At 41.9% G+C, this 12709-nt stretch overlaps 1 protein-coding gene across 2 annotated transcripts in view; it reads left to right on the top strand.

Moving 5' to 3' along the window:
* The window catches only part of ryk (receptor like tyrosine kinase), a 348374-nt gene extending 337523 nt beyond the window's left edge, over nt 1-10851 (top strand). Inside the window, exons 15-16 of one of the 2 annotated variants that reach the window (XM_072255833.1) lie at nt 824-960; nt 9676-10851. In XM_072255833.1, coding sequence (XP_072111934.1) covers nt 824-960; nt 9676-9787 — 249 coding nt within the window. In that variant the 3' untranslated portion in view covers nt 9788-10851. The remainder of the gene's footprint in view (nt 1-823; nt 961-9675) is intronic. The other variant, XM_072255834.1, reaches the window with a different exon arrangement.
* The last annotated feature ends 1858 nt before the right edge of the window (nt 10852-12709 follow it).

The raw sequence follows: 12709 nt of genomic DNA, 5'->3' as shown, positions 1-12709 counted from the left end.
TGTGTTTCTGTGTTCACAGGAAGAACATAAATACTCCTGACAGATAACCACGGCATTGATCTGGTCACTAGCACTGTAAGAGCATTGTCATAACTGCTACACTACTGTGCTGGCCCAGAATGGGCTAGCTTTGCCATTCTGTGTAATTTCCTCTGGTTTACCTGAAGCCTACCTTATTTGCTAAACATTTTATTGCAATACTGGAAACCTGGTTATAAAATTTGGCAGAAAAATTGTTGTAATGGTTCAGGAAAGAAGGGAAAGGAAGAGTGGAAGGTATGTTGCCGAGATGCAACGATCAAGATCATTCCGTTCAGAATGAAGATGCTCTGCTGGTGTTGTTCCATTGGAAATGAGATTGTGGGATTGAAGAGAAAATTTGCAGGGAATTACAGACGTGTAAAAACTGTGTTAATGGGGCAGCTCACATATCCAAGCAAAGACAGGGTTAGCAGGAGTGCTGTATGTTCAAGAAAACGTTTTTGATCTAACAAATAAATACCAGATTCTCTTTCACTTTTTTGATGTTTTCCAACAATGAAGTGACATTGCTGAACATGATTTTAGGAAATGATAAGGCCAAGTGGAGCACCTGTCAATGGCAATTTAGGAAATACAATCATTATATTCACGGATGAGGAAAGAGATTATGGCTGGGTTTCCTATTTGTGTACAGGAGGCATATTAATGCATTTGGCACAGAAAGTTTGCTAGTCAATCTGATCAGATTCCAAGATTGTTTATTGTGAACCTGGAGTTCTTGAATTGTCGTGGAAACCATGGTCAGCCTTTCCTAATAATTCTTCTTTTGTTTTTCTTTAAGTGGGCATTTGGTGTTACACTGTGGGAACTAATGACCCTGGGACAGACGCCATATGTCGATATTGATCCTTTCGAGATGGCAGCTTATCTAAAGGATGGATATAGAATAGCCCAGCCAATCAACTGCCCAGATGAACTGTAAGTTGCATGGCACGTTTTTTTATTTGTTTAAATAACATAAAAAGGAGCAGAATTAGACCATTTGGTCCATCAAGTTTACACCACTATTTCATCATCCATTTTTCCTCCCCTGCCTTCTTCCCGTATCTCTTCACGCCCTGACCAATCAGAATCTATCAAGCTCTGCCTTGAATATACACAGTCTTGGCCTCCAGAGCCACCTATGGCAACGAATTCCACAGATTCACTGATCTCTGGCTAAAGAAATACCTCCTCACCTCCATTTTAAAAGGACACCCCTCTATTCTGAGGCTGTCTTGTCCTTGACTCTCCTACTGTAGGAAACATCCTCTCCACATCCACTCTAACCAGGCCTTTCAACATTCAACAGGTTTCAATTAGGTCACTCCTCATTTTTCCGAATTCCAGTGAATACAGGGCCAGAGCCATCAAACCACATCCAAAGTTCCCCGAAACCACATCCTTAACAATCAACTCCAACATCTTCCCAGCCAGTGAGATCAGACCAATTCACCTATAATTTCCTTTCTTCTGCCTCTCTCCCTTCTTGAAGATTGAAATACCATTTCAATTTTCCAGTCTTCAGGAACCATTCCAGAAACTAGTGATTCTTGAAAGATCGTTACTAATGCCTCCACAATCTCTTTAGCCACTTCTTTCAGAACACTGGGGTGTACACCATCTGCTCAAGATCGTACCTTCAGACCTTTCGGTTTCTCAAGAACCTTCTCGCTGGTAATGGTATCCTCACACACTTCATGACCCCTGACACCTGGAATTTCCACCAAACTGCTCGTGTCTTCAACAGTGAAGACTGATGCAAAATACTTATTTAGTTTATGTGCCATTTGCTTGTTCCCCACAACTACCTCTCCAGCATTGTTTTCCAACTATTCGATTTCCATTCTCATCTCTCTTTTACACTTAATGTATCTAAAGAAACTTTTGGTAAAGTTTTCACATTTTTAGTTGCCTTCTGTTGGTTTCCCAGTCCTCTAACTTCCCACTAATTAACTCTGTTATAGTTCAATAGTTCAATTTAATAGAAAAGAAAGTATATAATAAACAATCTGAAATTCTTGTTATTTGCAGATATTCATGATAGTAGAAGGGTACCCCAAAGCCCCCTATACTCCCCCCCCAATGCACAAGCAGCAGCAAAGCATCGACCTTCTCCACACCCCACTTCAGCAAAAAGCCTCTACCCACCAAGGAAGCAAAAGCGAAGTCCCCACGAAAGACCATGATCTGCAGTACAACAAAAACTAATTCACCTAACAATTTGACATACAATTCATCTCTCTGCCTCTCTCCCTCTCTCCCTCCCTCCCTCCCTCTCTCTCTCTCTCTCTCTCCCCCCCCCCTTTCTAATAAGTGGGCAGAGAGGTGTCATACAGTGAGAGGGGAGACTTACAAACGCTTGTTGATTATATTGTTAAAGTGTGCCATTTTTTTCCCCTGTGACTTGGGAATTGGCAACAAGCTGTTCCCCATCAACAAACGAGACAGGGAGAGAGCAATTCATTGGGTACAGAAACCTCAGACAACTGATCCGCTGGTCCCAATATTCTACTTCTCCTGCGATGCTTCAGTTACGGCGACACCAGCATAGAATCGAGTCGCCCCCAGGGCTGCAGAGCCTCATAACTCGAGGACGCACTTGTCTTCTAGACCGCGTCCTTGGGATATTAAAAAAGTAACCAGTTGGTGGTGAGCCGTGGGAGCGAGAACCATTGCCATAAAGAACCAAAGTTTGTGTACAGCTGTAGGTCAGGGACTTCGACAGAACTCAATCCACCTTGAAAAGAAAAAAAAAAGAGACATTAAAGGTAGAAATTAAGCTGTTTCCACAGATGTTCAAAGAAGCTGCTCTTTAGTGCATTTTGCTCCACCCTTTCTTTGGCTTTTATGTTGGCTTTGACTTTTCTTGGTAGCCACGGTTATGTCATCTTGCCTTTGGAATACTTCTTCCTATTTGGGATTTATATATCCTCGGCCTTCCAAGTTGTTTCCATAAATTCCAGCCATTGCTGTTCTTCCGTTGTCCCTGCCAGTGTTCTTTTCTGATCAGTTTTGGCTAACTCCTCTCTGTAATTCCCTTTATAGAAGTACGGCAGTAATGGGCCCTTCAGCATATCTAGTCCATTCTATAACCATTTAAACTGCCTACTCCTGTCAACCTGCACCACAACCATTGCCCTCCATACCCCCACCATCCATGTATCTATCCAAACCTTTCTTAAATGTTGAAACGGAGGTTGCGTGCACCACTTATGCTGGTAGCTCAATCCACACTCACAGTGCAGATGTTTCCTTTCATGTTCTCCTTAATCCATGATTTCTGGTTGTAGTCCCACCCCTCAGTGCAAAAAAGCCTGCTTCCATTTATCCTATCTATACTTCTCATAATTTTGCATACCTCTATCAAACCTCTCATCTTCTACTGTTCTAAGGAATACAGTCCTAACCTATTTGATCTTTCCTTATAACTCAGGTCCTCCAGTCCTGGCAACATTCTTGTAAATTTTCTCTACTCTTTCAACCTTGTTTATGTCTTTCCTGTAGGTTAATGGCCAAAACTGCACTCGGTACTCCAAATTAGGCCTCACTATTGTCTTATACAACTTTAACATAACATTCAATCTCCTGTACGCAATACATTGATCTATGAAAGCCAATGTGCCAAAAGCTTTCTTTATGACTCTCTCTACCTGTGATAGTACCTTCAAAGAATTATGGACCCATATACCAAAATCCCTTTGTTCTACCACACTCATCAGTGCTCTAACACTGTGTAAGACTTACCCTGGTTGGCCCTACCGAAGTGCAAAACCTCACACTTGTCTGCATTAATTTCCATCTGTCATTTTTCAGCCCATTTTTCCAGCTGATCCATCTGCAAGCCAGATAGCCTTCCTCGCTTCCTCTTGGTGTCATCTGCAAATATAATCTATTTCACCAATCAACCTCCCAGCTCTTTACTTCACTGCCTTGCCCTCTCCCTATCAATTACCACCGTGTACTTCTTCCTCCCCTTCCCCCACCTTCTTAGTGTGACTTCTCCTCTTTATTTCCATTCCTGATGAAGAGTCTCAGCCCGAAACGTCAACTGCTTACTTTTTTACATGGATTCTGCCTGGCCCGCTGTCCTTCTCCAGCATTTTGTGGGTGTGGCTTTGAATTTCATTATCTGCAGATTTTCTCATGTTTGGGTTAGCTCACGTTAGTCTAGATTAACTTCAATCCTTCACTTTGCCCATTTCACTAGCACATCAATATATTCTAAGCTTTGGCCTAACCTCTAGACTATCAACAGTTCTGCCTGTCTTCATAACCATCTGCAAACTTATGATCATGCCTCCAACATTCACACCGAAGTCATTCACGTATGTTACAAATGGAAATATTGTAACTTTGATCATTGTGGGGCAGAAATCACCGGCATACAATCACAAAAGCAGTTCTCTGCCATTATGCCCTGTCTCCTATTTCCAAGTTAGTTTTGGATTCATTCTAGCCTGTGGTCATTCCCCTCTCAACAGTGAATAATTTTAGATACTTTTGAGGGGTATGGCCTCTTATCAGCCAATTTGTTGGCACTGCAGTTGGCTCTAATGCACAGCAAGAAGGGAAAAGTCCAGGCAAAAGTAATGCTGGGAGGAACAAATAAGCATTTCTGTGGCCTCCAGAATGGTATATTGCTTCCTTGGTCATAATCTCAGGATTATTCGCCGTGCCATGTGAGGGTAGGATAGGTGGTAGAAAGTGATGGGCAGATGGAACTAGTTAGGGAAGAGTGGGCCAGAAGAGAAGAAACCCAGGTGGATGGGTGAGTGAGTGTGATAGGGAAATGGAAGTTAGGCCACATCTGGAGTATTGTATTCAATTCTGGTCATCCCATTATAGGAAGGATGTTAAGGCAATGGAAAGGGTGCAGAAGAAGTTTGCCTAGATGCTGCCCAGATTAGAAGAAGTACTATAAGGAGAGGTTGGAGGTCAAACTTGAGTTATTTTCTCTGGAGCAATGGAGATTGAGGGAGAATTTATAGAAACTTATATAATTATGAGAAGCCTAGAAATAAAAAGTGTCTTTTCTCCAGGATCAAACACCTAATACTAAATAGCATGCATTCAAGATGGGGGGAGTTCAAAAGGAGATGCCTGGAACAATTATTTTTAACACAAGTTGTACACCGCCAGAGGTGATGATGGACCACCTATATTGAACCACTACAGTGCAAAACCAGAACGAGGAAACCCCAACCAAGGAAGCCCTTATTGATCTCTTGATTTGAAATATACAGTACTACGCAAAAGTCTTAGGCACATGTAAAACAATTAAGTAAAGCAAAAATACTTCAAAAAGTAATCAAATGAAAAGATTCTAAGCTTCAAAAAAATTAGAACAGTAAACAGACACACTAAATCAAATCACTATTACTTGTGACTGCTTTTTGACTTTAAAACAACATCAGATCTCTTAGGTACATTGTCCAGAGCACTTGCTGCAATTATTCAGCACCCAGTCCTTGCGTTTTTGTGTGTTGAGTCTCTTGGCTTTGGCTCCACTTCTGAGAAGTGGCTTTTTGGCAGCAATTCTTATTATTTGTGATTGATTGAGATACAACATGGAATAGCTGTATCCGGCCCTTCGAACCACACTGCTCAGCAATCCCCCATTTTAAGTTTAGCCTTATCACTGTATAATTTACAATGACCAATTAACCTACCAACCTATGTGTCTGGACTGTGGGAGGAAACTGAAGCACTCCAGAGGAAACCCACACGGGCACAGGGAGAATATACAAACTCCCTACAGGTAGTAGAGCGAACTGTTCCATGAAGACCACTTCTGACAAGACTTCTCTGAACTGTACAGGGTGTACCTGGGTTCCAGTAGTTTTTCTGAGTTCGGAGCTGATAGCAGTACTGGACTTCTTCCAATTTAGAAGGGATGTCAGTTTGATGTATCTCTTGTCTGTTGCTCTCAATTTCCATTGCCAACCACTTCGTTTTTGATCCTCAGCATTGCCCTATGCTTCTACAGAAGAGCTTAGAAACTCCCATCTGCCATGAAATTTCTGCTTGGGAGACACCTTGCTGAAGCAGGTGATCACCTTTTGTTGTTCCTGTGCTCACTCTTGCCATGGTGTAAGAATTGATTTGAAGGTTAAACTGTCACTTCTGCCACACCCTCACCTTTTAGTTTGGTTGTACTTCACCCATTTTGATCCCTCTTAGGCCTGGCTGTTTCAGTTTTAGATTAGATTAGATTGTGAGAACACTCAGTCCTCTTTTATTGTCATTTAGAAATGCATACATACATTAAGAAATGATACAGTGTTTCTCCGGAGTGATATCACAGAAAACATGACAAACCAAAGACTAACACTGACAGAACCACATAATTATAACATATAGTTACAGCAGTGCAAAGCAATACCATAATTTGATGAAGAGCAAACCGTGGGCACAGTAAAAAAAAAGTCTCAAAGTTCCCGAGTCCCCGATAGCAGGCGGCAAAAGGGAGAAACTCCCTGCCATAAACCTCCAGGCACCATCAACTTGCCGATGCCTTGGAAGCAGCCGACCACAGCGGACACTGAGTCGGTCCATCCGAAAACTTAGAGCCTCCGACCAGCCCCCCCGATACAGCCTCCCAAGCGCCATCCTCTGCCAAGCGCCTTCAACCTAGCTCCGGCTGCTGAAACAAGCAAAGCCGAGGATTCGGGGCCTTCTGCTCCGGAGATTCCGGTTACCACACAGTAGCAGCGGCAGTGAAGCGGGCATTTCAGAAGTTTTCCAGATGTTCCAACGTACTCTCACGTCCGTCTCCATCAAATCAGAATTGTGCACGGTCCCCTACTTGACAGATTACAGATACCATTCACCGGAGAGGCCGCGCACGCTGCCATCTTCTCCCTCCTCAGTTAATCAGTTAATGGACTATCGTCCTGTAGCATTGACATCTATGGTGATGAAGTGCTTTAAGAGGTTGTTTATGGCTTGAGTTAACTCCTGTCTCAGCAAACACTTGGACCCACTGCAATTTGTCTTATCGCCACAGTAGCTCTAAGGTAGATCTAATCTTCTTGGCTCTTCACACGTCCTTGGATCACCTGGACAATACAAATACCTTTGTCAGGGTGCTGTTTAACACAATCATTTCTACAGGTCTGATCAAAAATCTCCAAAGCCTGGGCCTCTGTATCTCCCTCTATAACTGGATTCTCAGCTTCCCAATCCGGAAGGCCACGATCTATGTGGAGCAGAATTAACATCTCTACCTCGCTGATAATCAGCACTGGCACTCCTCAAGGATGTGTGCTTAGCCCACTTCTCTACTCTTTCTATACCCAGACACAGCTCAAATGCCATCTATAATTTTGCTGATGATGCAACTATTGTTAGCAGAAATTCAGATGGTGACAAGAGGGCATACAGGAGCAAGATATATCAGCTAGTTGAGTGGTGTCGCAGTAACAATCTTGCACTCCATGTCAGGAAGACCAAAGAACTGATTGTGAACTTCAGAAACGGTAAGCTGAAGGAGCACACACCAGTCCTCATAGAGGGATCAGAAGTGGAAAGAATGAGCATTTTCAAGTACGTGGGTGTCAGTATCTCTGACCCAACATATTGATGCAACTATAAAGAAGCCAAGGCATGGCTATATTTCATCAAGAGTTTAAAAAGATTTTGTATGTCACCTAAAACTCACAAATTTCTACAGTTGTACCGTGGAGAGCAACCTAACTGGCTGCATCACCGTCTGGTATGGGGGGGGGAGTGGGGTAGGTGTTACTGTGCGCGCACGCACACACACACACACACACACACACACACACACACACACACACACACACACAGTGTAAATAATGTTTTTTCTTTATTATTTTATTGCTGCAGCAAGGTCAACAAATTTCATGACATATGCTGGTGGTATTAAACCTGATTCTGATTCATTCTCCTCACTATGTCATTATGTTTGTTATCTTTGTTTAATTATGCACTGGGCTAGATACCTACAAGGTAATTGTTTTTATTTGAAAAGTGCTCTATTACTTAATATGTTACTTTCTTTAACAAAATACAGAAGTTTCTCTGTAATATTTAATTTTTTTGAAGATGAATAGTTGGAAATCTAAAGTTTGCTCTTTTCTACTGGCACACTAATGGAGAACACAAAAATAACCATCTACATACTACTAAAACTCTCATGCTCTGTCTGTCAGGACGCGACAGCCCGACGCATGCGCACGGCCAGCCTCAGCAACGACACCTACTGGAGCAAAAGGGCAGGGCAGCTGTATTTCGAAGGGTCACATTCTGCTAATCACCATCAGCATGTGCAGGATTGGGACAGATCTAACTGTCACCCATCAATAAGAGATAATTAAACCTTATTGTAATAACGTACTTCGAGACATCCATAAAACCTTTTGCTGGAGTCAAAGGACAGCAGTGCCTATATCACGTCCACTTAGGAGAGTGCCAACCACATCATCAAAAATAATCAGCATCCTTTGACGTTAGTGCTTCGTATCTTCTATCCAGCATTAGAGTAAAAATAATGGTCAGCCAAATTATGCCGTGTGGAAAGAGAAGGGGGACATTATGGTCAGGAGATGATGCCAAACGTCGGAAAGTGGCAAGGAGAGGGAGAAAACAAGAATCAGATGAGGCCAGGGCCGCACGACTCCAGGATCAAAGAGTCAGGACAAAAAAAAATGAGAGAAGAAGAGACAGAGGAGGAAAGGCATGCACGTCTCCAGGATCAGAGACAAACAACAAACAGCAGAAGGGATGAAGAGATGGGGGATGAAAGGGCTGCAGGTCTCCAAAATGACAACAAGAGGAACAAGGGTGGCAGATAAACCAGAAATGATGCCATCAAAATTGTCCTTGGTTAAATGAGGAGCAGTTATATTTGCTTTGCTACGCGCCGTTCTTCTTTAATAAACTGAGGTTTTCTACTTCAGTTTCCAAAGCAAAGCGATACCAATAGCATTCAGGAAAATTAATGTTCATTCTGGTCACATCAGACTGCATAACCCCTCTCTCAAAGGGTGCCCCAACGGGTCACCCTGTTGTCTAGTCTAAAATAAAAGTTATATGTGTAGAGTGCCTAAGACTTTTGCACAGTACTATAACACAGCATGGAGCGAACTCGGTAGTGTATATCAGACTCATGCATGCTGTACCAGATGATTAATGTCTGGTGTTAATATTGGATGAGTGAAGGCTGTCTCTGTTTCATTATTTCTAATTGAGCATTTCACTCTCTTTTCTCATGAACCCAAACATTGACTACTCTTCCATTATATATGTGATATGGATGTTTAATGTCTCTTCTTGTGTCTGATGTAATTTGTCTCTATGCCTTTCAATGTTTTCTCAGTAATTGTTCTCAGATATCCTACTCTATCTGTTCTATGTTCGAATGTTGGTTGCTTTATTCTCTCAATGTTTCTAATTTGTGATGAGTGTTTGATGTGTTACAAATCTAATTGCTTTGTCTTGATGACATCATATATGTGAGCCAGCGATCACTTTACATCTCATTGTTCAATAATTGATATATGCCCTATTATTTATCTGACTTTAGCTATATATTTTTTTCTCTGATGTGCAATAAGTCTGACCAGCTGATTGTGCTGTGCCTCTTGTACATGTCACCGTGTATCTAACACTCTCGATCTTGTTCCACAGGTTTGCAGTGATGGCCTGCTGTTGGGCCTTGGATCGGGAGGAGAGGCCCAAGTTTCAGCAACTGGTTCAGTGTCTCACTGAGTTTCACGCAGCCTTGGGTGCCTATGTCTGAAATCATGGTTTTTATTAGATATGAACTCTTCAACACTAACACCAGATTTAATGATAGAAATTAAGGAAAAGTAGGGGAGATAATTTTTCTGAATAGTGTGCCTTGAAATACTTTCATCATTTGTTTTGTGAATTATCGAGTTCTCATACATAATAGTACAGTATCATGTTTCCTTGAATGAGTTAGTAATTGAAGTTCCTGGAGCACCCAAATGTAAAGGATTGGAAAGGCCCAATATCAGGAGAGCATTGCACTGTATTCCTTCGCTTCTATTGCCTTATTCCTTTGGGAAATGGGATTTTCAAGACTGAAACACATTTGAACAACACTTTGAATATCTGCTTCTCCTTTTTGTTACTACCAACATGTTGCTGAAGTTGTGAAGAATTTGCCAGATACTTCACTGCAGTAAAGCTTTGGTTTATTCCCAAGAATCCAGGTTCATTCCTGTGTCTTGTGAAATCCTAAGCCTCCGTGCATTTCCAAATATTTATTTCCCTCTTGTGAGGCTGAATTTTTTTTAAATGGATGAGGTACCTGCTTGGCAATGGGACATGAAACTTTTTTTTTTATCTCAACGTTAGATACATGGGTGTAATTTTACATTTTAGCACTTCCTGACCAACCAATTACTGCATGGTAATTCACTAACCAGCTTCAGTATGGAAAACTTTTATGGTACGAGGTGATTTGGATAACAGGTTCAAAACCTTGCTTTGTAAATCCAAACTTTGTATGTATTTTCCAAAATTCAATTGTTTACTGTTTACCAAGTAATGTTCATCTTTGTACAATGTAAAATGCAAAGGATATGAATTATTAAAGCAGAGGTAACCTCCTGATACAACAGAATATTATCTTATTTAAATAGCAACCTTATTGAAAAATTGAAATAGATTTGAAGTATTTTAGTCCTATCTGCTTTAAGTAAAACTATCAAATATCATTGGCACAACCCTGGAGCCCCCTTGTGTCTTTACTAGCATTTAAGTGCCCATCTACCTTAGGAAGCAGCAAACAGACTGGACATCGATGGAGTTAAATGGACAGTCACCATTTCAGGTGAGTCTCAACAAACAAGTGGTGAGGTATCTCTGCAGTTCAGGCAGTGTGTGGAGGGAAATAAGCTGTCGATGTTTGAGTAACTCCAGATGGAGGATCTTGACTTGAAATATTGACTGTCCCTTTCCTTCCATGGATGCAGGGCTCAGAGTGCGGTGTTTTGATCGATGACAGTGCTTTGGGGAGGAGGGTCATTGAGCAGCAACAGGTGAATATTTCTACCTTTCTTTGCTCTCATTCTCTCAAGATCCAGGTGAAAGTATATTGATTCAGATGTATTTATCGTACATCGAAACACACAGTGAAATATTTTGTTAGCATTAACAACCAATACATCAAAGGAAGTGCTGTGGGCAACCCACAAATGTCACCACATATTCCAGTGCCAACTTAGCATGCCCATAATGTTCAGTACACACACAACACAGAATAATACAAGTAGCAAGAACAACAGCAGAACATGACAATACAACAACAAAGCTCCTTTCCCCAGCTCCCATCCCCTCAAGCCCCCAGCCCCAAAACGGGTCTCCTGTCCTTGGCCTCCATCTCAAACTCACAGACATTAGGCCTTCTACCTCCGGTCTCATTTCAGAGGTGGTCTGAGTGAGTGTTGGGACAAAGGGAAAATTATCATTCATGACTTAATGGCCTGTTATCTACATGGAGAAAATAGAGTGTAACAAACACGAGAAAATCTGCAGATGCTGGAAGTAGTGTGTGTTACTAAGATTTGTATAGTGAATTTGCCTAACTTAGTCAATCTGTCATAGGTCAGCACTGTGTTCAGAACTGATCTTTTGGGATTTGGAGCCAAGATGAGAATAAGAAAATGGCAAAATGTTAGAAATCATTGTGGGAGGGATATTTGAAAAAAGCGAAGAGGGTGGGGTAATTAGGCACTTGGCAAGGGACCATAAAACGAAGTGTTTAAATGGAGCTGCCATAGCATGGGTGGGCCAGTAATTCTGATGGGACCACCCTATTTTCCATCTTTATTGCTGCTATCCTTCACCTCATTGGCCAAGACTAACCACAGGGAATCCCAGTCTTGTATAGAATGGACAAGAGACTTTTCAACCTCAACCAATTTAAGACCAAAAACAAGATCAGCACCACTCCTATCATGTACATTCAGAATATGGATGACAATGCTATCACAGCACACTCTAAAGAAGTCCTTCAAGAAATCCTGAATGCCATTACCAAGACATGTACGTACACACAAAACAAGACCCAGAGCTCTATATAAAACAAACAGATCCCACTGCCCAAACAGCCATTTATCCAGCCCTCTGTAAACTTTGAGCATAAGACAAAGGAGCAGAATTAGGCCACTTGGCCCATTGAAGCTTCTGTTATTTCATCATGGCTGATCCATATCCCTCTCAACCCCTTTCTCCTGCTTTCTCCAATAACCTTTCACGCCATGACTAATCAAGAACCTACCAACATCTGCCTTAAATGCACATAATGACCTGACCTCCAGCCACCTGTGGCAACGTATTCCAGATTTACCACCTTCTGGCTGAAGCAATTCCTTTTCATTTCTCTTCAAAATGGATGCCCCTCTGTTTTGAATCTGTGCCCCCTGGCTGTAGACTACACCACGAAAGGAAACATCCTCTTCACATCTACTCTTTCTAGGCTTTCGACATTTGATAGGTTTCAATGACATTCCCCCCCCCCCCCCAATTCTTCTAATTTCGAACATAGACACCTGTGGAACACCACTAGGCACCAGCTGCCAATCTGAAAAGGATCTCTTTATCCCCACTCTTTCTTCCTGCCAATCAGCCAATGCTTTATCCATGCTAGTGTCTTTCCTGTAACATCATGGGCTCTTACCTAGTTTAGAGT

This window comes from Mobula birostris, chromosome 4, assembly GCF_030028105.1.
Source record: "Mobula birostris isolate sMobBir1 chromosome 4, sMobBir1.hap1, whole genome shotgun sequence".
NCBI classification, from domain to species: Eukaryota; Metazoa; Chordata; class Chondrichthyes; order Myliobatiformes; family Myliobatidae; genus Mobula; species Mobula birostris.
This window is presented reverse-complemented; position numbering and strand designations above follow the sequence as displayed.